At 38.2% G+C, this 26,768-nt stretch overlaps 2 protein-coding genes across 2 annotated transcripts; one reads left to right on the forward strand and one right to left on the reverse strand.

Annotated features, from left to right (window-relative positions):
- Positions 1 to 520: 520 nt before the first annotated feature.
- Positions 521 to 25,210, forward strand: LOC132546088 (uncharacterized). Its single transcript, XM_060209783.1, has 13 exons — positions 521 to 576; positions 2,240 to 2,450; positions 15,249 to 15,428; positions 17,025 to 17,162; positions 18,173 to 18,239; positions 18,339 to 18,430; positions 19,319 to 19,416; positions 20,192 to 20,315; positions 20,573 to 20,712; positions 20,908 to 21,100; positions 22,129 to 24,458; positions 24,585 to 24,672; positions 25,052 to 25,210. Exons 1-13 carry the CDS (start codon positions 521 to 523, stop codon positions 25,208 to 25,210), a joined length of 3,876 nt encoding a protein of 1,291 aa, XP_060065766.1.
- LOC132546045 (angiopoietin-2-like) lies at positions 9,057 to 14,448 on the reverse strand. Its single transcript, XM_060209739.1, has 3 exons — positions 13,896 to 14,448; positions 11,394 to 12,934; positions 9,057 to 10,284 (listed from the first exon to the last, which is right to left on the reverse strand). The coding sequence occupies exons 1-3, from the start codon at positions 14,276 to 14,278 to the stop codon at positions 9,668 to 9,670; spliced, it is 2,541 nt and encodes an 846-aa protein (XP_060065722.1). The 5' UTR covers positions 14,279 to 14,448; the 3' UTR covers positions 9,057 to 9,667.
- Positions 25,211 to 26,768: the final 1,558 nt, after the last annotated feature.

Below are 26,768 nucleotides of genomic sequence, written 5' to 3' on the forward strand. Positions count from 1 at the left end.
GTTGAAAGATATTGAACATAGCAATGTTGTCGAAAGGCATAGGTCTGGCCAAAGTTATCAAAAGGGGTGGTCAGGTTTATGTTGTCTAAAGGGGTAGGTCAGGTTTATGTTGACTGAAGGGGTAGGTCAGGTTTATGTTGACTGAAGGGGTAGGTCAGGTTTATGTTGTCTAAAGGGGTAGGTCAGGTTTATGTTGTCTAAAGGGGTAGGTCAGGTTTATGTTGACTGAAGGGGTAGATCAGGTTTATGTTGACTGAAGGGGTAGATCAGGTTTATGTTGACTGAAGGGGTAGGTCAGGTTTATGTTGACTGAAGGGGTAGGTCAGGTTTATGTTGACTGAAGGGGTAGATCAGGTCAATTTTATCAGAGTAATACTTATAAATGATTAGTGAGAGTTTAAGAAGAATAAATGTACTGTAATTTTCTAGAATGCACAATATCTATTTACAGATAATGGACCTACAGGATGTGCTGCTGGCATTCTGTGTACACAATCCTACTGTTGGTTATTGCCAGGGCATGAACTTCATTGTTGGCATGGCACTTCTCTTCATGGATGCCCAGGATGCCTTCTGGTCAGTAGTCCTTCTCACTAGCTTCTGTACTAGGGACATAGACTGATGTAGGCCTGAAATATGGATAATTTGGAACAAATAAAGGAGAAAAGACTAGACCCAACTGATATAGGGCTGATATAGGACTGATATAGGACTGATATAGGGCTGATATAGAACTGATATAGGGCTGATATAGAACTGATATAGGGCTGATATAGGGCTGATATAGGGCTGATATAGGGCTGATTTAGGACTGATATAGGGCTGATTTAGGGCTGATATAGGACTGATATAGGACTGATATAGGGCTGATATAGGACTGATATAGGGCTGATATAGGACTGATATAGGGCTGATATAGGGCTGATATAGGACTGATATAGGACTGATTTAGGGCTGATATAGGGCTGATATAGGGGCTGATATAGGACTGATATAGGGCTGATTTAGGGCTGATATAGGGCTGATATAGGACTGATATAGGGGCTGATATAGAACTGATATAGGAATGATATAGGGGCTGATATAGGACTGATATAGGGCTGATATAGGACTGATATAGGGCTGATATATGACTGATATAGGGCTGATATAGGGCTGATATAGGGCTGATATAGAACTGATATAGGACTGATATAGGGCTGATAAAGGGCTGATTTAGGGCTGATATAGGACTGATAAAGGACTGATATAGGACTGATATAGGGCTGATATAGGGCTGATTTAGGGCTGATATAGGGCTGATATAGGACTGATATAGGGCTGATATAGGGCTGATATAGGGCTGATATAGGACTGATATAGGGCTGATATAGGGCTGATATAGGACTGATAAAGGACTGAAATAGGGCTGATAAAGGCCAATATAGGCTGATATAGGGCTGATTTAGGGCTGATAAAGGGCTGATATAGGGCTGATTTAGGGCTGATATAGGACTGATATAGGACTGATATAGGGCTGATATAGGGCTGATATAGGACTGATATAGAACTGATATAGGACTGATATAGAACTGATATAGGGCTGATATAGAACTGATATAGGGCTGATATAGAACTGATATAGGGCTGATATAGGACTGATATAGGGCTGATATAGGGCTGATTTAGGGCTGATATAGAACTGATATAGGACTGATATAGAACTTATGTAGGGCTGATGTAGGACTGATGTATGACTGATATAGGGCTGATATAGAACTGATATAGAACTTATATAGGACTGATATAGGTAGTTGTCTGGTCAGAGTATACAAGTATGATGTCCTATGGTTTAGGTACACAAGCAGGTAGTTCGATGGTTTAGGTAAATAAGTACTATGGTGCAGAAACACAGGTAGGTTGTTTGTAATCTCAGTACACAAGTAGGAATTCCTATGGTTTAGGTACACAAGAAGGTAGTTCTTACACACAGGTAAGTACTTCTAAGGTGTAGGTAAATAAGTAGAAAGTTCTGTGATTTAGGTACACAAGTAGGTAGTTTTATTGTTTTGGTGCACAGGTAGGAAGTTCTATGGTTTAGGTACACAGGTAGGAAGTTCTATGGTTTAGGTACACAGGTAGGAAGTTCAATGGTTTAGGTACACAAGAAGGAAGTTTTTTTTGATATGCAAATTGATATATGAAGTAGGTCTCTTACAGGGATGATTGTTGTATCAGCACTTGGTTTCTTTTTATACAGGATGCTGGTGGCTTTCACAGAACGGTTTTTCCAAAAACATTACTTTGACCACAACTTGATCGGTGCCCAGTCTGACCAACATGTCTTTAAGGACATCCTAGCAGAGAAACTTCCTGACCTGAATCGTCACCTTGACAACATCGACATCGAGATCTCTACAGTCACACTTAACTGGTTCCTGGCTATCTTCTTTGATGCTGTACCTTTCCAGGTAGACTTTGTCTTTCAGACCAGGGTATGAGGACAGACAGAAATTTAAATTAAAAAAAATGAAAATTATGGTTAACACTGCTATTTTTATCTGATAAAGGTTTTGGTGTTACTAATGACAGTATTTAACGGTAGGTTTGTGGTCAGTGACCGGGTAATATTAGGGAGTGTGATACCACACATCTTTGATGATTAGTCTTTACGACATGTTATCAGTAAACTATGGCGTATCGTTTGTGCTTGTATGTGCATGATATTAGTGAAGAAGTTGTGTGGGTTCAAAGTGTTTCGATTTAGAAACAATGATAATGTATCAGTTAGTCCATAGCTTGTGTTTCTGATTAATTGTTTTGGGGCACTGAATGACCTCTATGGGGAAAGGTCTATCAATAGAGTGCTACACAGTGGATTCATCTACATAAACCAATCAGTGTAGTTGTTAGTCACCCACTAGGTGGGGAACTATAGTTTTTTGTATTGTGTCTATCTGTCCTTCTGTCCATCTATCCTTTTTACCTCCTTCTCTGGACTCTATCTCCTGCAGTACTTGACAATGGAATTTTACACTTTTGGTATGGGTTCACCTTGTTGAAGTAATGTTTCAATGGGGGACAATAAAACCCATTATTAACAAGTGTAACTTTGATGAGTTGTTAGATATGATGACAGGTATAACTGTGATGAGTTGTTATATAGGATAACAGGTATAACTTTGATGAGTATGGTTGTTATATATGATAACAGGTGTAATTTGATAAGTTTGGTTGTTATATAAGATAACAAGTGTAACTATGATGAGTTGTTATATATGATAACAGGTGTAACTTTGATGAGTATGGTTGTTATATATGATAACAGGTGTAATTTGATAAGTTTGGTTGTTATATAAGATAACGGGTGTAACTATGATGAGTTGTTATATATAACAGGTATAACTTTGATGAGTATGGTTGTTATATATGATAGCAGGTGTAACTTTGATGAGTATGGTTGTTATATATGATAACAGGTGTAACTTTGATGAGTATGGTTATATATGATAACAGGTGTAACTTTGATGAGTATGGTTGTTATATATGATAACAGGTGTAACTTTGATGAGTATGGTTGTTATATATGATAACAGGTGTAACTTTGATGAGTTGTTACATATGATGACAGGTATAACTTTGATGAGTTGTTATATATAATAACAAGTATAACTTTGATGAGTATGGTTGTTATATATGATAACAGGTATAACTTTGATGAGTATGGTTGTTATATATGATAACAGGTGTAACTTTGATGAGTATGGTTGTTATATATGATAACAGGTGTAACTTTGATGAGTATGGTTGTTATATATGATAACAGGTGTAACTTTGATGAGTATGGTTGTTATATATGATAACAGGTGTAACTTTGATGAGTATGGTTGTTTTATAAGATAACAGGTGTAACTTTGATGAGTTTTGTTATATATGATACCAAGTGTAACTTTGAAGAGTTGTTATATATAATAACAGGTGTAAATTTGATATATATATCTAACATCCTCTCTATGATGACCCAGGTTTAAATACTACAGTCGCTGATGTTCTAGCGAAAAGGTTTGATACCTTGTAGGTCAATACTGACATCTCCCAGAAATCTCTTGATGGTATGCCTAATTGACTAAATATGTTTGAAAGCTACTGGGTATAGTTGGTGTAACACAGACACTTTAAAGTGCTGATAGTGATCCTACGAAATTACTCGGCCCAGCCCCAAGGGAGGGGGAGACTGGCTATTTCACTTCTAATACACTTTTATGTACTTAGCAGTGAGTACCAACACCAAATACATGTTTCAGTGGGATTAAATCTCAACTGCAGTCAGTAAAGCCGATATAGTTACCCAACATAAAAGATGTTTAACAGTGTTAAGCTGAATGATTGTCCCATTGAGTTAAATGTTAACATTTAGACATTTTATGCATTGGGCTGGAGTCTGAGTTGAGCATTTTCCTGGTCACATATGTTAGGCTGGAATTTGAGTTGGATTTCTTTCAAGGTGTGTATGTTGGGCTGGAGTTTTGGGTTGAGTGTTTCCACAGTTTGTATGTTGGGCTGGAGTTTTGAGTTGAGTGTTTCCCCAGTGTGTATGTTGATCTAGAGTTTTGAGTTGAGTGTTTCCCCAGTGTGTATGTTGGCCTAGAGTTTTGAGTTGAGTGTTTCCCCAGTGTGTATGTTGGCCTAGAGTTTTGAGTTGAGTGTTTCCCCAGTGTGTATGTTGGCCTAGAGTTTTGGGTTGAGTGTTTCCACAGTGTGTATGTTGGGCTGGAGTTTTGAGTGGAGTGTTTCCCCAGTGTGTATGTTGGGCTGGAGTTTTGAGTGGAGTGTTTCCCCAGTGTGTATGTTGACCTAGAGTTTTGAGTTGAGTGTTTCCCCAGTGTTTATGTTGGCCTGGAGTTTGAGTTGAGTGTTTCCACAGTGTGTATGTTGGCCTAGAGTTTTGAGTTGAGTGTTTCCCCAGTGTGTATGTTGGCCTAGAGTTTTGAGTTGAGTGTTTCCACAGTGTGTATGTTGGCCTAGAGTTTTGAGTTGAGTGTTTCCCCAGTGTGTATGTTGGCCTAGAGTTTTGAGTTGAGTGTTTCCCCAGTGTGTATGTTGGCCTGGAGTTTTGAGGTGAGTGTTAACCCAGTATGTATCTGCATACCAGAACATTGACCTTTTTACCAGCTGACGTGTTTCTGATTAGTAGAAGGGGCCAATGTAACATGATCTCTACTCTCTTTGATTACAAATCAAACGTTAATTGTAAATTTATTACGTGGAATTGACGTTAATGGACCCTCCACATGCAAATAGAGTAAATGTCTCACAGTGGTGAAATGGTATTACATGTACCTCTGTAATGTAGTAAATGTCCCACAGTGCTGAATGTAGTATAACCTCTCTATAGTGGTAAATGTCCCACAGTGTTGAATGTAATATAACCTCTCTATAGTGGTAAATGTCTCACAGTGCTGAATGTAGTATAACCTCTCTATAGTGGTAAATGTCTCACAGTGCTGAATGTAGTATAACCTCTCTATAGTGGTAAATGTCTCACAGTGCTGAATGTAGTATAACCTCTCTATAGTGGTAAATGTCTCACAGTGCTGAATGTAGTATAACCTCTCTATAGTGGTAAATGTCTCACAGTGCTGAATGTAGTATAACCTCTCTATAGTGGTAAATGTCTCACAGTGCTGAATGTAGTATAACCTCTCTATAGTGGTAAATGTCTCACAGTGCTGAATGTAGTATAACCTCTCTATAGTGGTAAATGTCTCACAGTGCTGTATGTAGTATAACCTCTCTATAGTGGTAAATGTCTCACAGTGCTGAATGTAGTATAACCTCTCTATAGTGGTAAATGTCTCACAGTGCTGAATGTAGTATAACCTCTCTATAGTGGTAAATGTCTCACAGTGCTGAATGTAGTATAACCTCTCTATAGTGGTAAATGTCTCACACTGCTGTATGTAGTATAACCTCTCTATAGTGGTAAATGTCTCACAGTGCTGAATGTAGTATAACCTCTCTATAGTGGTAAATGTCTCACACTGCTGTATGTAGTATAACCTCTCTATAGTGGTAAATGTCTCACAGTGCTGAATGTAGTATAACCTCTCTATAGTGGTAAATGTCTCACACTGCTGTATGTAGTATAACCTCTCTATAGTAGCAAATGTTTCACAGTGCTGTATGTAGTATTACCTCTCTAATGTAGTAAATGTCTCACAGTGCTGTATGTAGTATAACCTCTCTATAGTGGTAAATGTCTCACTATGCTGAATGTAGTATTACCTCTCTAATGTAGTAAATGTCTCACTATGCTGAATGTAGTATTACCTCTCCAATGTAGTAAATGTCTCACTATGCTGAATGTAGTATTACCTCTCTAATGTAGTAAATGTCTCACAATGCTGAATGTAGTATTACCTCTCTAATGTAGTAAATGTCTCACAATGCTGAATATATAATTGTCATACTAATGTAAGGACTACATCCTTTTTCATTTATGTTAGATTCTAGCATCAAACTTTTCTTACATGAAGCATGTAATTAAAAAATGGATCTTTCTAATGTAGAGAGGTCAGACACCCCTCTAACCTTACACTTCTCAAGCATAACATCTCTGTAACAAAAACCTCTCTAACAGAAAACCCATCGAAAATAAAATCTCTCAAATATTATATTCCTCTACCATAGCATCTCTCAGAAATAAAACTCTTCTAACATGTAACCCCTCTAACAAAAATCCTCTCTACCATAACACCGTTCAAACATAACACCATTCTAATTTAAATCCTTTTTCAAACATAAAACCCCCGTAACATAAAATATGAGTGCAATTTCGACCAATAAGATGCAAATATTTACACAAGTATTTGGTGTATCCTCTTCAACTGCTTGTTTCATGACAGCATTTAAGTGGTTTACACAACATTTTACAGGAAATTTCATAAACATTCAAATATAATTGAATACAAATTTTGAGCCCACCATCTTCGGATGATGGGTTATTCAAATTGTCCACTTTTCATCATCTGTCTGTCCTTAGATAGTTGTTATTACTGTTTTTGGAGAAGTATTTGCTAGATATTTCTTTAAATTACATATGTAAGTTTTTCTTGATCTCTAGCTGTGCATTTTGGGATTGATTTTAAAAGACGGTGACAAACAGGTGGCCATCACTGATTTTGACTGCTATAGATGGCTATCACTATTTCTTAAGAAGGACTTGATTAATTTTTCTCAAAATTCACATTTAGGTTCCCGTTGATCCCTAGTAGTGCCCTTTTGATTTTGAGACTGATCAAAACAATTACAATGGCTAATAGGTGATATAGTGTATCATGGAGTTGCAACATTGAAAGTTTTTTATTGATGTTTCTTGATATACACTGGATGGATCTTCCTCATATTTCATCCATGCTGTAGGTTACCCTTGCTTCCTTAAATTGTAAACTTTTTTATTTTGGAACTTACCAGAAAAGAAAAATGGCCGATAGGAGACCAGTTAAAGTTTATAATCCCTATTTCTTACTGGTAATTTTTCAAATTACATATCATAAACAGATTTATCCTCAGATAAGCCCACTCCCTAGTGTAAAAGATTAGTATTAAAGTTTGGAAAGGACTTACTTGTGAGCTACTTTCAACCTACAACTCTAAAATTACCGAGCCTGCAAAAATGAAAAGGAGGCAGGGCTTCATTTGTAAATATAAATAGGATTGGAGCAAAAGCAGAGGAGGGAGAGAAAACAAAAAAAGGAAAAGATGAAAGTTTTAAAGAATAAATGAAGATCAAACAACGGTGGGCACCAAGATCTCTTGTTTTATATACATGCAATATCATAAACAGATAGACTTTGTCAATATGTGAAAGTTTCACACCAAAGTGGGAAGCCTCAAACCTGAGACCAGATGAACAAGAAATCAGATGTGCTGTTATTCTGAATGTTTCAACAATTTTTTGGCAACATGCATTTCACATCATTTTGCATATGTTAAAAGTTTATTTGCACTATCTAGCATGTTTAATTTCCACATGAAAGCTTGAAAGGATGCATTGTAGGTCAGTATATTTCTGAACTAATCAACATGTGAGTAGATTTGCAGCCCATTCTGTGGTTTTAAGTTTTAGGACCCAGCTGTTTAAGGTAGATTACATATGCAATTTGTTGGTTTTTTGTTGGGCATTTTTTTATCCACATTGAATTACAACACATGCTACCTAAAAGTATGTCTTATAATTTCACAAATCACTGTCCTGGTCTTAGTTATTTGGTGCCTGTGATGTACATGTGAAGAGGAAAGTTTCTGTTGGGGGTGGAATAAAATCAAGATATGGTTAGAGTCAATACAAGTTGATTTATCATGATCTTACCATGATTTCATTTGTCTTACCTTAAGTTACCATGGTTACATCTTTCTTACCTTGGTTACTATGGTTACATATCTTGTAACGAAAGTTACCATGGTAATCAATACATAGCTAAGTTACTAAGGTTGGAATTTTCCTACCTAAGTTACTATGCTTACATCTCTCTTACTATAATTATGGTAGTTATGTCTTCAAAATTACCATGGTAACATCTCTTGTACCAAAGTTACCATGGTAATCAATATATAGCTAAGTTACTAAGGTTGCAATTTTCCTACCTAAGTTACTTACATCTCTCTTACTATAATCATGGTAGTTATGTCTTCAAAATTAGTTGATATATTTTCTCCTACAATAGTTACAAGGGTCAACAAGTGTTTAAGTTAACATGACCTTCATACCTTGGTTTCCATGGTTACTGCTCTCATTCAGTAACAACCATGATAACATGATCAAAATTTCATCTACCCCAATAGTTCGAAAGGAGAATTATAGACTATACTCACAATGAATAGACATTACCATATTCTTTAAGGTTATATGGATATCATGGTTACCATGACAACAAGTCAAACTTAATGATCATGATTCTGGAATGCTGTTGACAACTTGATAAGTGAGACGATCATCGTGATGTGATACATATTGATTATGAATCTTTACCTATTAGTTTTACTGGTACACACCTGAACAGTTGACAACACATTGATGATATGGGTATTCCATTTAATTCGTTTGAACATTTTGATCAAGACAATTAATGTGTAAACTGATGCATGATGCTGCCCACTATGACATATGATGATGTTAACTGTGACACTCATTGATGTTTACTCTAACACATTGATGTCAACTTTGACACACAATGATGCCTACTTGACATACAGTGATATTTACACTGACACATAGTGATATCTGCTTTGACACACAGTGATGTCTACTTACTTGATGTTTACTGTGACACAGTGATGTTTACTTTTACACACAGTGATTTTAACTGTGACACACAATGATGTTTATTCTGACTCCCAATGATGTCCACTTTGAAACACAGTGATGTCTACTTACTTGATGTTTACTGTGACACAGTGATGTTTACTTTTACACACAGTGATGTTAACTGTGACACACAATGATGTTTACTCTGACTCCCAATGATGTCCACTTTGAAACACAGTGATGTCTACTTACTTGATGTTTACTGTGACACAGTGATGTTTACTCTGACTCCCAATGATGTCTGTTGTGGTGATGCCTACATACATGCAGTGTAATTTAAACTATACAATTCATTGTCACACAAATCTGTGACTGGTGCTGTCATACAACAAATTCTTTGACCTTCATGCTGGCGCGTTTGAGTTGAATCCACTCGCCCTTGTCGTAGTTATACCAGACCATACCAAGGTCGTAACGTCCATTAAGGTTACTGAAGTGGCAGTGTTTGTACCACCAGCCAGCCGTGTAGTACATGGCACAATTAGTACTACTGCCGTCGTTATCCTGGTTTGGAGTACTAAACCCCATCTCATCCGAGTACTCAAGGGAGTCTGTAGCGTTACCTTGGTAACCATCCACATACAGCTTATATTTACTGTCCTCGTTACCAATGCTGAAGTGCGAGTAGGTGACAGTCCAGTAAACATCATCCACATCCACCATATCTATCTTGAGCGATAGATTTTTGTGATAGGTGAGTGAGTGAATTAGGTCATTGCCGAGCCAGAACTCACTTTCAGTGGAGCCGAAGCCGACTTTGTAATCCTCCCAACCTCGAGCAAACTCTTCACTCCCATCGAACCGACGCTGTATCACTGTCCAACCACCAGACCGATCCTCCATATCACAGCTGACTTTGATTGAGCGTGAGGCATTGATAGGATGGATCACATACAATCCAGACAGACGATAACCACGCTTATAGTAATCCTCACAATCTATAATAACACAAACATATTATAACACCATCAGCTATATATGTAGGTAAATAGGATATGGTTTTTACAAAGTTCTAAACCTAAATTTTGTACCTGAGGGTAGGATTTCCATAATTTCACATACTTACATATGGATGACTATTTTACGTTTCATACAATGCAAGCACAGAACTGAAAGCAAATTTCAAAGTCACAAGCATGACTGGAAATTGTAAGCCATACATGGGAAGAACAGACAAAAGTTGCCATATACTAAAAGTGAGATTCAAATTTGAAGAACTCCACAATATCTCTTCAGAAATAATTATTGAAATAATTTCTTTTATGGCAGGATTGTCATGAGCAGGCAAGCAATGTCTTGACAGGCTTTTGATATGAGGTGATAATGTAATGTCGTCATCTCATTGTGAGTTCTTAATATTCGCTGAGTGTACTCATAACAGACAGAGTTATCGCAAATGGGTGTTCTACATCAAAAATGTTTACACTACAAAGACAGGTGGGTGAAAACAGATGATTGTCATGTATACATATGGGTAACAATGAGTAACAATCACAAATACATTGAGAAACAATTAGTAACAATCTCAGATACTTATGGAGAACAATTAGTAACAGTCACAGATACATATAGAAACAATAAGTAACAGTCACAGATACTTTTGACTAACAATTAGTAACAGTCACATATACATTGAGAAACAATTAGTAACAATCTCAGATACTTATGGAGAACAATTATTAACAGTCACAGATACATTGAGAAACAATTAGTAACAGTCACAGATACTTTTGACTAACAATTAGTAACAGTCACATATACATTGAGAAACAATTAGTAACAATCTCAGATACTTATGGAGAACAATTAGTAACAGTCACAGATAAATATAGAAACAAATAGTAACAGTCACATTTACATATGGCAAACAATTCATAACTCTGAACGTATACATATAGGAAACAATTGTAATAGTCAGACACACACCCAAAAAAGTGAAATAAACATCTGTTGAGAAACAGAATCATAGAATTGCATTGTGTATCATAACCATTCCAAAAGATGTATTATAATTAATCCCTAGAGATGGTAACAACCTTGACCTTACCTCTGGGTAACATGAACTTGACGTGGTCCACTTCCTGTTCAAGCTCGTTTACAACAGTAACGTTGCTGCTGAGATGTTGTATTTCCCGAACGATGTCTTTAATGACATCTGATTGGTTGTTGTTGGTTAGGTGGACACGGAACAGGCCACGGTCAAGTCTCTTAAGCATTTCCTTGACCATGACCTCAGTCTCAATAAGTTTGGATACTTCCTGTTTGACCTGCGTTATCTTTGCATCCTGATCATTATCTGTGTTGTATTTTCTACACTCATATAATGACTCGTTCAAAACCTGGATCTCCAGTTTAGATATCCTGTTTTCGTTATAAATGATCTGAAGTGAGAGATCCTCGACACGAGATTTTAACGTGTCTAAATGTTCCAAGTCGGGATGCAATACATTATCAATAGTCTGCCTTGGCAGTTCACTATTCACTTTAACTTGTTGTTGTTGGGTTTTGCGCAGGTTTGACATGGTTTCCTTCATGTCTTGTACTGAATTGTTGAGCTGAATGACATACATTCGCAGCAAATTGAATTGTTGGTATCCAAGCGACTGAACGTCTGCAACCTTCCACTCGACATCTCGCACATGGTTGGTGTTGTTGAGTATCATGTTGGTGAGTGAGTTGATCTGATGCTGGTTTATCTGTGTAGAGTTGACGATGTCTGTACTCGCCATCTTCCACTGGTCAAGGGTGATGACATTTTGGGTGAAGTTCAGCAGTGATTCCTGCAACTTTCCCATAAAATCTCCCAATTGGATTGAGGTGAGTCTTGTCTGCACACTGGACAGACTTGCCTTCAGCTCATTAACCATCTTCTGAAGGTCTGATATCTCTTCATCACGGTCTTGAATCTCAAGTATAAAATCTTCAGTGTTGAGGTATTGTGGATGGCCATGAGGTAGGATTCCCAACGGGATTTCCTTTAAAATCTCTTCCCCGCTTCCTGTTTCAATGCGGTTAGAACTCTCCTCTAATGGAGTTAGAATGTAGTCTGTTTCTATGTCACCAGATCCTTCATCATTTGACACTAATTGTATTGTTGATCTTGGAAAGGTAATATTATTCTCCAATCTATTCATCCGTGATTTAATATGACGAAAGTTTTCTTCGAAGAATGGTTTTGTTCGGTTTTCTATAAGCTGTTCAAGACTTTGTACCTTGGCTAGGTTATCATTCATCTTTCCCTCAAACATTTCTAATACAATGTCCACACTTGAAGAAACATTTTTTATATCATTCTCAAGATTTTCAAATCGCAGAGAGTATTTACCAAATTGTCGATCAAGCTTACGGAAAGACCGCCTAGTGCTATCCTTCAGTTTTCTGTACGTATCTAGCTCCATTTTTATCTGTTCCTGTTCGAAGCGCATATTGTTCATGTTGAGGCGGTAATTGTCCACATTTTCCTCAAGCTGTGTGAGGCGATCTTGTATCTCAGAGACATGGTGTTGAAGCTCCATACTGGAGGCCAATGCTCTGATAGCATCATCATTGTTCTCTATACTGCGACGTTCAAGTACCTTCATCTTATCTCTGTGGTAGAAAACAAACATCAATAGGATCAAACAGTTGTTAAATATTGTAGGTAATACCAGTGTAATCAGGTCATGTAGGTGTGATATAGTGAAACTAGGTCATACAGATGTCATTATGTGTAACTAGGTCATACATGTATAATACAGTTTAACTAGGTCATACAAATGTTGTTCAATTTATCCAGGTCTACAGTGTAACTCAGTCATATAGGTGTAATACAGTGTAGCTAAATAATACAGGTTTTATTCAGTGTAACTAGGTCAGATAGGTGTAATAAAGTGTAACTAGGTCATACAGATGTAATAGAGTGTAACTAGGTCATACAGGTGTAATAGAGTGTAACTAGGTCATACAACAAATATCTTACTCTGAGTCAGATATAGCAAGGGAAATATAATAGATGTAAGCCCTCAGTCAGATATAGTTGCAAATAATATTCTAGTGAGAAAATTCTTATTTAATGTTTTAGCAATTGTTACAGAAAAGTATGTCTTGGTGAGATCAGGCAGGCTCAATGTCTCCTGTTGTGACTTCTCTACATGTGTAGACCCCCTCCCCTTTTTCTGAAGCATGAAGTCTAATTAATTCCTTTGTCAGAATTTGCAATTAAAAAGGTCCTATTGATTTCAGACTTGGTGTGAGTCTTACCACAGGAACACAATCTAGCCATTATGTCACACACACACACTGCCTTTGTATTTGTAAGGATCTAGGGGCAGATCAGGGTGACTGCCTGTGTGGTATATAAAGACAATTCAGATTAGTTTTACCAGATAGTGAAATTTAGTCCAGATTGCATACAATAATGTAACAGTGTAGCATGGTCACAGACAGAATATTCTCAATGTTAGAACAATGAGTGAGTAAGAGATGGCACAGTGGGCATTGCTGGCAAGAACAGAACCAGATAACATAATTTGTCCTCATGCTAAAGATGAGATATAGGGTAGTGACTCACCTGTCAGAATCGCGGTCTTTCTCTAGTTGTCTTAATTTCCTCATCAAAAAGTCTGTCTTTGATGATAATTTGATGAATTCAGGATGACTATGGACAGATACCTCCTTTGGCTGGTGGGTGGAGACCGACCCTGAGTCCCGGGTTAACTGGTGGGTTGGAACAGGCCATGGGTCTTGAGTGGGCCTGAGGGTAGAGACTGTCCCTGGGTCCCATGTAGGTCTACCTGTGTTATCCCTGGGGTCAGGGATGGGGTTTATAGGGTCAGGCAGCTCACTGGTGACAGCATGTAGGGATGAGGTGAAAAAGCACACCCCCAATACCACCTCCAGCACACAACATCTCACAGTCATAGTGTTCCTAAAAGTACAGCATAATGTCACCATCTAAATCTCAATAAGTTCTAAGTGGTCACTGCCTGGTGTGCAGTGGTCATCATGAAGGTCCACCTTGTGGTCTAGTGGTCAGTGACAACAAGGTGACCAATTGAAGAAAAGAGAGTGTGTGGCCTCCTGGCGTGTGTGGGCTGTGTGATACCACAGCCAGCTGCTGTGGAGTTAAAGTTGGACCAGCTCACTCCTGCTGCAAGGGGAAACCAAAAATAGAACAGCCTAGTTTTACTTTTAAAAGGGAGGCCCATATGGGGGTAACTGGCTGTTGTAAGGCATTGTGGTATTACAGTATGTGTTTGAATGAGGAAATATTGTTTCTGTCAGGTGTTGTTGATCTGTTACATACTACTTTCCACATTGTGGAACTTGAGAGATTACAGATGACATAACATTGCCAGCTGACTTGTGTTAGACTGAAGGATTCCCACAGAGCTGACACTGGCATTACACAATCCTGCTTTGTTGTATATATTTTTTTACTATAAATATGGTTAACATGTGTATGTACTAATCAGCTTTTACAGGTGTAGTTTATAGGTGTAAGGTAAATAGGTGTATACATGTATATAATATATAGGTGTGTACAGGTGTATGGCACTGTATATATAGATGTCAGCAACTGTATAATATATAGATGTGTACAGATGTTGTAAACAGATGTGTAGTATATAGATGTTTACAGGTCTTTTGTATACAGGTGTGTAAGTGTTGCGATATAAATATGTACATGTATGGTAAATAGATGTGTACAGGTGTATTGTATATAGGTGTGTACAGGTGTATTTTACATAGGTGTGTACAAGTCTATGGTATATAGATGTGTACAGGTGTATTGTATATATATTTGTACAGGTATATAAGTGTGTAGAGGTGTGTGGTGTATGTTTGTGTACAGGTTTACAGGTGTAAAATGCATATATATATATTGACATATGTTAATATTGCTTTTTTCTATATTTGTTAGACCTTGTTACGGATCTGGGATTGTTTCCTGTTGGAGGGCCCAAAGGTTCTTTTCCGTTTCACACTGGCCATTCTCAAGATCAATGAGAAAGAAATCCTACAGAAGACTGACACTATCAGCATAATGAGATATCTGAAGGCCTGTGCCAAGCTTACCTTTGATGCTGACAGTCTCATCAAGGTAAGAGTTACCTTACTACAACAGCAGGTATCTTCTCTACAAGTGGTTATGGTAACTCGGTGATAACAAACCACTGCACCCTTTTAATAGTCTGACTTTATTTAATATTTTGACTGTCTGAAGTTTTCTGTCCTTCATCAACTTACATCGGTGTAGAGTCTATGAACATCAGAACTCCAGCACTATAAAATTTGAGGCAAATAAGTGACCTTTACTTTGGTCAGCATTCAAAACAATAATTATGGAAAGAAATTGCAAGTTTTTTAAAGCGCTACTCCTCCTGCAGGAATGAAGGATATTGTGTGAATCAGGTCTGAAGTATTCTTGGGTGCAGAGGAATCAATATTATATAGATATAGGTCCCTGGAACAGGAAGCTTGGGACCAAATAGGGGAAATGGAGCACATTCTTTAAAATCTTACTCCTCCTGTAGGAATGATTTTATGCAACCAATAGAGACATTATATACACCCCACACCAAAGTTAGATGGGGTATACTGGAATCAGCTTGTCTGTCGGTCTGTCCTGTTGACCAAAACAAATTTTGTCAGCCATGCATTTGCTAAGTTTTACGTGGATTTTATTTCAAACTTCATATGAAGTGACAGTACATATGGAGTTGTGCCCCTTGAAGTGATTTTGCATTTTGGCCCTTTTTAATGGAGTTGTGCCCTTTTAGGTTAAAAATGAATACAATTTTGGCTGACATTCATTTTTAGCTCACCTATTTGAGGTTTTTTCAAGCAGTACTGGATCACAAATGTTAAGAGGCTGACATGAATCACTTTCAATATGCTGAACCATGTTTTCATGTGGGGCCCATAAGGGGTAAATTTGTATTGACTTAAAATATATCATTACGAGACAAGTTATATGGTGTTCTCAATCAGCTCTTGTTGTAGGTAAAATAAGGTGGGAGGGTGTGTTTACCTCTGTCTGATTTATTTTTGTAATGACATATATATATCGTAACTTTGTGAAAATACCTTTGATGTCACCAGATCTTGTTAATTGCAGGTACAAAAAAGGTATTGCTAATTTTTTGTATTTCTACTGAGCTTTGAAACTTGACATCGTCATCAGCTTGTAAATAAAATACAGACCCTTCAGGTGGTGTCAGTGTGCATGTGAACATTGCAATTTCTTTCCACAATTTTCCTTTGATTGCTGAGTCAAGAAGCAGGTCACTAATTTCTTTTGCATATTATAATGGCCTGACATTATAATATACTGTTTAATGGTCTGACATTATAATATACTGTTTAATGGTCTGACATTATAACATACTGTTTAATTGCCTAACATTATAACTGTTTAATTGCCTGACATTATAACATATTTAATTGTCTGACGTTAAAACATACTGTTTAATGGCCTGACATTATAACATATTATTCAATTGTCTGACATTATAACATACTATTTAATTGTCTGACATTATAACATACTATTTAATGACCTAACATTATAACATACTATTTAATGACCTAACATTATAACATACTATTTAATGACCTAACATTATTTCATATTATCTAATTGCCTGATGTTATCACATATTTCATCTGAATCATATTTGGAATATCACTGTGACAGGTTGCCTTTGAGGACATCAAGGGGTTCCCAAGACGACAAGACATGGCCACAAAGCAGGCATGTTACCTCAAGACGCTGAAAGATAAGAACAAACAAAAGGAACTTCAGCGACTTGCATACACTGAAAGAGAACACCTGGTATGTTGTTTGTCGTCTTGGGTACACTGAAAGAGAACACCTGGTATGTTGTTTGTCGTCTTGGGTACACTGAAAGAGAACACCTGGTATGTTGTTTGTCGTCTTGGGTACACTGAGAGAGAACACCTGGTATGTTGTTTGTAGTCTTGGGTACACTGAGAGAGAACACCTGGTATGTTGTTTGTAGTCTTGGGTACACTGAGAGAGAACACCTGGTATGTTGTTTGTAGTCTTGGGTACACTGTGAGAGAACACCTGGTATGTTGTTTGTAGTCTTGGGTACACTGTGAGAGAACACCAGGTGTGTTGTTTGTAGTCTTGGGTACACTGAAAGAGAACACTTGGTATGTTGTTTGTAGTCTTGGGTACACTGTGAGAGAACACCTGGTATGTTGTTTGTCGTCTTGGGTACACTGAAAGAGAACACTTGGTATGTTGTTTGTAGTCTTGGGTACACTGAGAGAGAACACCTGGTATGTTGTTTGTAGTCTTGGGTACACTGAAAGAGAACACTTGGTATGTTGTTTGTAGTCTTGGGTACACTGTGAGAGAACACCAGGTGTGTTGTTTGTAGTCTTGGGTACACTGTGAGAGAGCACCTGGTGTGTTGTTTGTAGTCTTGGGTACACTGTGAGAGAACACCTGGTGTGTTGTTTGTAGTCTTGGATACACTATGAGAGAACACCTGGTGTGTTGTTTGTAGTCTTGGGTACACTGTGAGAGAACACCAGGTGTGTTGTTTGTAGTCTTGGGTACACTGTGAGAGAACACCTGGTGTGTTGTTTGTAGTCTTGGGTACACTGAGAGAAAACACCTGGTGCGTTATTTGTAGTCTTGTTTGCAAGACAGAAAACACCTGGTGTGTCGTTTATAGCCTTGTATATGCAGAAAGAGAACATGTGATGTGTGTTTTGTACATACTAATTTGTAAGGAATGACATGGATGTAGTGTTACTTATTCACCATTAGAATCTCTGACACAATTGTAATTGGCTGTGATTCTGTTGTAGTACTTTAAAATGGAGAATGAGACGGGGAACTACATGGGGATCGGCTCTGCTGTAGCTGTAGAGGATGGTGAGTAAAACATTTAACTGTGTAATAATCTAATTATAACCTCATTACTAAAAACTGTGTCATTACCACTACTTAGTTTCTTTCTTTTGAATTTCTTAGGTAAAGTTTGGTTTTGCTATGGTGACCAGAATGTTGGAAAAGTCTCAAAAATTACATGTGAGGAAGGACTAATGTACGACATAAACCTGGAGGTAGGTACAAATGTACAGGACTTAGTAATGTGACAGGCTACACCCTGGGGGCCTGTACCTAGTAATGTGACAGGCTACACCCTGGGGGCCTGTACCTAGTAATGTGACGGAGTACACCCTGTGGGCCTGTACCTAGTAATGTGACAGAAGACACCCTGAGGGCCTGTAACTAGTAAGGTGACAGGCTACACCCTGGGGGCCTGTACCTAGTAATGTGACAGGCTACACCCTGGGGGCCTGTACCTAGTAATGTGACGGAGTACACCCTGTGGGCCTGTACCTAGTAATGTGACAGAATACACCCTGAGGGCCTGTACCTAGTAAGGTGACAGGCTACACCCTGGGGGCCTGTACCTAGTAATGTGACAGGCTACACCCTGGGGGCCTGTACCTAGTAATGTGACAGACTGCACCCTGGGGGCCTGTACCTAATGATATGACAGACTACATCCTAGGACCCTGTACCTAATGATATGACAGACTACATCCTAGGACCCTGTACCTAATTTTGTGACAGATTACACCATGGGATCCTGTACCTAATGATATGACAGACTACACCATAGGACCCTGTACCTAATTTTGTGACAGATTACACCATGGGATCCTGTACCTAATGATATGACAGACTACACCATAGGACCCTGTACCTAATAATGTGACGGGTTTTTCGGTGATTGTGTAGTGCATGTATAAAGAATATAATTTCAAGTTTGCAGAGAATGTATTGATGAACCAATGATATCTTCTATGTAAGCTGTAGAGTAGTTGAGCAATTTATTTTAGGCCTATTTTGCCTCTTTCATATAAAGGTCTTTATAGTCAGATGAACATTAAAGCCCATGGACCTCTTGTTTTTGTTTAATTTCATGTTAACGTTTGTTACAGTTTGATTCCAGAGTGATGTGTCTTTACCCTGTTACTAATAACATTGTGTTACTGGGCACACTGTCCTGGATGTTGTATGCTTACAATACCAACACAAGGTAATTATCTCCCTTTAGATGTATACCTACAACAATTACTCTAAAGCTGTTTCCTCTTACCTCTCAGTTATCAGAGGAAGAAACTCCAATACATCAGATTGTAGTTATATTTAGTACCATTCTAACAACACAATAGACTAACTGTTTAATTCATACTCCCCCAATCCAATTATGGTATAATGTTTATCTCGAAAACTCTGTGATGATTAATGACCTTAAATTTCATAAATACATGTGTTTCATGAAATTTATAGAGAAATTGCCCTTGATTCCTCTGTCACTGACACATGTTGGTTTATGCTCAGGTATTCATGAAACATTTTGCAATATATTACAGAATGTATAATCTTGCTTCATTACAAACATAGTTGCTAGTATGAGTTCATCTAACTTTGTTACCAGAGTTATGGCCCCTTAATAGTTTTACTGGTTTTCTCAGAGACAACTAGCAGCCAGCATGAAGTGGTTGAGGGGTGGGGTTTATGTATTAACCCTTAGATAAAAGTTTTTGCTCAGTCATTTGATAGACACTTAAGATAAATCAGATGTTATCTATCATTACACTTATTTCAAACTTGATGATTAATAAGGAGTTATTTCCCTTTACACATATTGCTGCCCAGACTTGTTTATGTTCTACTTTATTCCTCATAAAGCTTTTTAGCAACAGTATCTCAAACAACCAGAATACCACCACAGAGTAGCTATAATGTATCAGTATTGAACTACAGCTAAATATGTAGATAACAGTGATGTAGGGAAACTGACATTTCAGGGAAAATCTCTGGAAGCTACAGCTCCATGATGCCATACTTTCGCTGTGTTGCTATGACGATAAAGAGAACGTAGTAACCCGACATTTCGCAGGGCTTGCTGATGGCACCCTGGCAGTTATGGAGGTATGTATTATTGACATCTTTACAACAGATTGTTGCATATATAACTCTCAGTCAGCCAACTTATCCACAAATTCAAATCTAAACGATAACGAGAAATCACATTTTAACACTATCAAATTTTTACTGATCTTTGACATTATTGCAGCAATGTCTACTATTTGCCATCATACAAACTTCAGGATAGTTTAATTTTAGTGTTCACTTTTAATACTGATGATTACTTAACACTGGCTTCTTTGTGATTTTTTTTACCACAGCAAAGTAACCTGGAGAAGACAATCCCTGACAGTGATATTATGTACATTCCTATTGGCCAAGCTCCCATCTCATGTCTCCTGTTGCTAGGAGACCAGTTGTGGACAGCCAGTGGAAACACTGTTAGCATCATACATGCCAGGTCAGTATCAGATAAATGTCATAGACCATCATGATGGAAGAGGTCAGTATCAGAAATACACAGATATATGTCATAAACCTACATGGTGGGAGAGGTCATTATCCGAATACAAAGATATATGTCATGGACCTTCATGATAGAAGCAGAATCTACCCATGTGAATGCTTAAACATGATATCGCATTATATTTCATAGGACTTTGGACACCATGGACAGTTTTATAGTGTCAGTCAATCCCTACGACCACATCCTATCTCTGATTGAAGGACAGTTTGGTGTGTGGATCATCCTTCGAGGTTCCTCCATTTTGGAACTCTGGGATGCCAGGACACTCAATTGTAAGATGTTGTATGATACACGAACAGACCGCTACCCACAGCTTAGAAAGGTAAGATTTCCCTTCACTACTCACACCTCAGTATGGTAAGCTCTCCAAGAAAGGTGAGATTTCCCTTCACTACTCACACCTCAGTAAGGTAAGCTCTCCAAGAAAGGTAAGATTTCCCTTCACTACTCACACCTCAGTATGGTAAGCTCTCCAAGGGGGTAAGATTTCCCTTCACTACTCACACCTCAGTATGGTAAGCTCTCCAAGGGGGTAAGATTTCCCTTCACTACTCACACCTCAGTATGGTAAGCTCTCCAAGAAAGGTAAGATTTCCCTTCACTATCCACACTTCAGTAATGTAAGCTCTCCAAGAAAGGTAAAATTTTCCATTACCACCCACACCTCAGTAGTGTTAGCTCTCCAAGAAAGGTGAGATTTTCCATCACTACCCACACCTCAGTAGTGTAAGCTCTCCAAGAAAGGTAAAATTTTCCATTACCACCCACACCTCAGTAGTGTAAGCTCTCCAAGAAAGGTGAGATTTTCCATCACTACCCACACCTTGAAATAAAAAATAAGTGGACACCTGTGAACACTACAATAATTACACCTGGCAATTAAATGTAAGTATTGCGTTATCGTCGCACGTGTTGTTGTATTTTTCAAAAAAGAAAGGGGGGGGGGGGGGGGGGGGGGGGCTTAATTGTGAATACCCCCCTATTCCTGGCAAATTGGAAAAAGGGGGGGGGGGGCTTATTTGCAGTGAAATACGGTAATAAGATAAGCTGTTCTAGAAACATTTCCCTTCACTACCCACACATCAGTAATGGAAGCTCTCCTAGGAAGGTAAGATTTTCCATCATTACCCACATTCTTCTAGAAAAGTTAGATTTCCCACTAAACTCACACCACACTAGGTAAACTCTCCTATGAAAATGATTGGACTTTTTATCACGACCATTTATCGATAAAGTATGCTCTGCTGGTAAAAGTTTTGTAAATGACCAAACCATTTTGTCATGTTCAAGGTGTCAGGGTGATCTTGTATTCATGAACTGAATAACACCTAATGCTATCTTATTTTGCAGGAGGACGAGACCTATTTCAATCGAGCCAGGATTACAGCTGTGGTGGACATCGGTCAGTGTGTTTGGGTGGGCACTGGTGAAGGCAATCTCATTATATATGAAGTTTCAGAACAGGCAAACATCAAAACCCCAACTGATCAGTCACCCTCCACGGAAACCATGTCCAGCTTCCGTAGTAACCCAGTACCACCATTCAATTCCAAGAAGTTTTCTCGTGGTGCCAGTGATCAACGTATGAATGCTGGATGTCGAGTGAAAGATAAGGTTTCTGGACCTGATCAGGCTGTTCGTACAAAGCCATTGGTCAATGAGGGTCATGTGACTATTCAATCTTCTTCATCCAATCATGTAAGTACAACTACCCTATCAGATGCTTGTTCCACTGGTACCAGCACACCACGAATGTTGTCTCCGAGAGCACGAAGGGCAGATAACTCACATTCAGAAGGAAGTAACGATGGTAGTAGGGTACCAGCAGAGATAGACAAACCTTTTACTGTTATGGAACGCTCTTCCAGTGATGAAAGTGTTCGTAAAAACAGCTCCGTCTGTAAACATAGATCCCGCAAGGACAGCCTTAAAGGAAATGCGCTAAAAAATAAGGCAAAGGAGGTCGAAGGTAATACCAATGGCACAGGCTCAACAGATGACACAAAACTAGAGTCGTCTGAGGTAGTGACAACAGTAACAATTTCACCACAAATTTCAGAATCGGAACCACATTTTGATAGCACTGAAAGCTTGGAGAGCAATCATGAAAATGTTGAAATTGACAACAACTGCAAACCTCAGCAGAATATGACTGAGAGTTCAATCAGACAAAGGAAAGTTGGTGTTGGACAACTGCAGGCTCCAATAATACAAGACAATGGAGATACAGACCCTCAGGATGGACAAGACTACAGTCACTCTGATCAGTGTGATTTAAAGGAACAAAAGTGTGACCATGCTTCTATTTCTAAACTTTCCAGTAGCGATGACAATAAATCTGAGAATATTCCATTCAGAAATGATGATGGAGCATGTAATATAGATCCCGGTGAAAACAAAGGTCAGTCGGACGAGGAAATGATAGTGAATGTTTTAGCAGAAGAGGATCCTGTCTTACAAGACACTCTCACATTGAATGACCTAGGCAAGGCCTTAAGTTTTAACAAAGCCATGTCTCGCCATCACAAAGTCAACAAATGGTTGTGTTCTCTAGAGGGAACAGCTGATGGTGACAAGGATTCTTTAGAGGGGACACCTGACAGTGACCAGGATATATCTGCAGGGAGTATAGTCCTTGAACCTGAGGATAACACCCAACAGACAAATGTTGATGGAGAGTTAATAAAAACACCCGAGGAGAAAGTCTCATTGAAAAAGCCTAGTTCCACTGAGGAGGTGTACTATATAGCTGATGAGGATGTGTCACACAGCTCAGACATGGCCATGTCACTCGAGGATGGACCTAGTGACGTATGTGACAAAATGCTCCCCAGTCCTGGATTTGACTCGGTGAAACAGATGTTTCGCTGTGACTCACTCGAGTCGGAAGGGGTGAGCAGTGTCAGTGACAAAGTTAAAGACAGTCATCTTAATTCCAATAACCCTGAGGTGAAATATCGCCTTGACTTCTCTGGCCTGCACATAGAAACTGACAGTGAACTTGACTTGTCCAAACACAACTCCCGATCTGGGTCTGTCAGTGAAATGAGCTATTTAAACTCTCGACAAAACAGTCTGGACGGAAGACCAATTAGCTTGACTGAGTTCAGTTCTAGATTGCAAAGCCTGGACAGTAGACGCCACAGTCTGGATGGAGTATTTTTCCCAGGAATAGACACAAACAAAGTGAGCCAAGCAGATCTGATCAGAATGGACAACTGGTCACTGTCAGTAAGTGGTAGTCCGTCTTCGTCTGAGCCTCGCTTACTGGACCAGATGCAAACACACACACTGGTGAGTCGTAAGCTGTCCTTGGGGGGCAAGCGACAGATGATAGACTGGGGGGATTCCTATGGTAGCAGTAAGCAGTCATCAGGAAGTCCAATGAGTTCGGTTGACCAGAAAGTCCAAGACTTTTTGCGAACTCCAAGCATCAGCAGCCGGCCAAGTTCGCTCTGGTCAAGTTATGAGAACATCTCAACCCCGTCTCCGGGTGATGAAGACACAGATAGTGTGGGAATGGGAAAGCGCTTGGTACCTGTACAGAGTGTTATCAGCCACTCAGCTAGTTCTGCCTCTCTGTGTAGTACAACCCCTGACGTATTTTTCACCACAGAACTTTGCCTGCAGATGAAGGTGAAAATAGCGGACAAACCAGTTAGGAGCTTCCTGAAGACAAGGTAAGTTTCTGTATAAAGCCTTGTAAATTTTTGTCAAAAATTAATTTTCATTTTTCTTTAAGACCTTGTTAAGTTTCCCTGGTTGCTATGGTGATGATACACTGTATATTACTGGGTTTTTTTCAGCTGCAATGGTTCACCAGTGCTGTTGAGTTTCTCTGGTTGCTATGGCGATGATGAAGCAGCATTGAAGTGGAGACAAGATCCCAATGAGGTCTTTATTTACTAATCAAAATGTAACATTTAAATATGTTGTTTCAAGTCTCATTGTCAAAAATTGATTTGAGATTTCACTAAATTATTCAAAAATCACAATTCCAATGAGTTCTATGATAATTGTGATATATGAATGTTCTTGTCCACATTTTATTTTGGGAAGAAGTTTATAAAAGTTCAAATGGCTTGTTTTCACATTTCTCTGATATTCAAATTATTTTTTTTTCATATAATAATCTGATGATTATTTTAATCCTTGACACCAATTGTTGAGGCAGTACAGTAAATAAACTAGCATGATAGGTTCTTATCCTACAACACAAAGTTATCATTTATTTTACATGGTAAATTATACTGACTATGTTTTAAAATTCCAGCGCCTGTGGACAAATGAACCAATAGTTGAGATATGTCCTAAGACCAAATTGACACGCCTGCCGTCCTACATGCGAGGAAGATTATCTTCTACCTCATCACACAACAGTCAGAGCAGCAACTTCTCCTTCCACAGTGCCTCCTCCCGACCCAATACTTGAGGTCGAGTTCAAAGTTCACAGGGTCATTAGGTCACCAAGAGCATTGGTTTGCAAATAGATAGTTACCAGTCAGAAAGAGAAACAATATGTAAAAAGAAATGGCAGACGTGTTGGTTTTATCGTAATTGTGTGTAACAATGGATTCATAAAGGTGTATGGGTAACTATATGCATGAAGTATGTGTAGGCCAGTATGAACTTGTTAAGTTGTATGTGAATACACTGACTCACAAAAGAGGTGTATGTGACTATGTTGACTCACAAGAGTATGTGTAACAATAGACTCCAAAAAGGAATGTGAGTAACTATGGGCTCATAAAAGAATGTGCCTGTAAATATGGACTCCAAAGAGAATTGACCAAGTATGGACTCACAGATAATATTAGTGATTATGGACTAATAAATAATGTTGGTAACTATAGCTTCACAAGTGAATGTGCCTTATTATGGACCTGTCATTAACTTTATAGACTAAAAGATTGTGAGTAAAGTTTTACTCAATGAAATGTGAGCAACTATATAGACTCTAAAGGATGTGAGTAACTTTAGACTCACAAAAAATGTAACATCAGACTCGCAATATAATGTGAGTAACTATATAGACTTGAAGGGATGTGAGTAACTTTATACTCACAATAAAATGTGAGTAACTATATAGATTTGAAGGGATGTGAGTAACTTTATACTCACAATAAAATGTGAGTCACTATATAGATTTGAAGGGATGTGAGTAACTTTATACTCACAATAAAATGTGAGTCACTATATAGATTTGAAGGGATGTGAGTAACTTTAGACTCACAATAAAATGTGAGTCACTATATAGATTTGAAGGGATATGAGTAACTTAATACTCACAATAAAATGTGAGTAACTAAACAGACTTGAAGGGATGTGAGTAACTTTAGACTCACAATAAAATGTGAGTCACTATATAGATTTGAAGGGATGTGAGTAACTTAAGACTCACAATAAAATGTGAGTAACTATATAGATTTGAAGGGATGTGAGTAACTTTAGACTCACAATAAAATGTGAGTCACTATATAGATTTGAAGGGATGTGAGTAACTTTAGACTCACAATAAAATGTGAGTAACTATATAGATTTGAAGGGATGTGAGTAACTTTAGACTCACAAGAAAATGTGAGTCACTATATAGATTTGAAGGGATGTGAGTAACTTACGACTCACAATAAAATGTGATGAAAGATATAGTCTTATATGGATGTTAGTATATGTAGATTCATAATAAAATGTGGTTAACTATGACTCACAAAGGTGTTCATAAATATTGCTGCATGAATGGTAATTATTGATATAAAAAGTATGCATATCACAAATATCAACTAGTGCACAAAGTTATGTTGGTAAGTTTTGGCCCACAACATATGTGTAAGTACAGCATCACAAAAATCTGGGCTTGTTTAAGTTGTTGTAACTTTAGACAGACAACAGTATATGTAAGAATGGTGCTTATTCCTTATAGTCACAAAACCAAATGTTAACAAGGATGAAATGTGAGTCATGACTCTGGACCTGCAGGTATTTCATGACTG

Source organism: Ylistrum balloti, unplaced genomic scaffold (genome assembly GCF_031769215.1).
Source record: "Ylistrum balloti isolate Yb309-2 unplaced genomic scaffold, AGI_CSIRO_Ybal_v1 Utg369874, whole genome shotgun sequence".
Classification (NCBI taxonomy): Eukaryota; Metazoa; Mollusca; class Bivalvia; order Pectinida; family Pectinidae; genus Ylistrum; species Ylistrum balloti.

Bases quoted from the DNA above. Each gene is read 5' to 3' on its own strand.
- LOC132546045 (XM_060209739.1), bottom strand. From the start codon at position 14,278: ATGGTGACATTATGCTGTACTTTTAGGAACACTATGACTGTGAGATGT. The intron at 12,935-13,895 runs GTGAGTCACTAC...TTTCTACCACAG, and splicing joins AAAGACCGCGATTCTGACAG to AGATAAGATGAAGGTACTTG. The intron at 10,285-11,393 runs GTAAGGTCAAGG...GTGTTATTATAG, and splicing joins CAAGTTCATGTTACCCAGAG to ATTGTGAGGATTACTATAAG.
- LOC132546088 (XM_060209783.1), top strand. From the start codon at position 521: ATGAACTTCATTGTTGGCATGGCACTTCTCTTCATGGATGCCCAGGAT. The intron at 17,163-18,172 runs GTATGTTGTTTG...ATTCTGTTGTAG, and splicing joins ACACTGAAAGAGAACACCTG to TACTTTAAAATGGAGAATGA. The intron at 20,713-20,907 runs GTCAGTATCAGA...TATATTTCATAG, and splicing joins GTTAGCATCATACATGCCAG to GACTTTGGACACCATGGACA.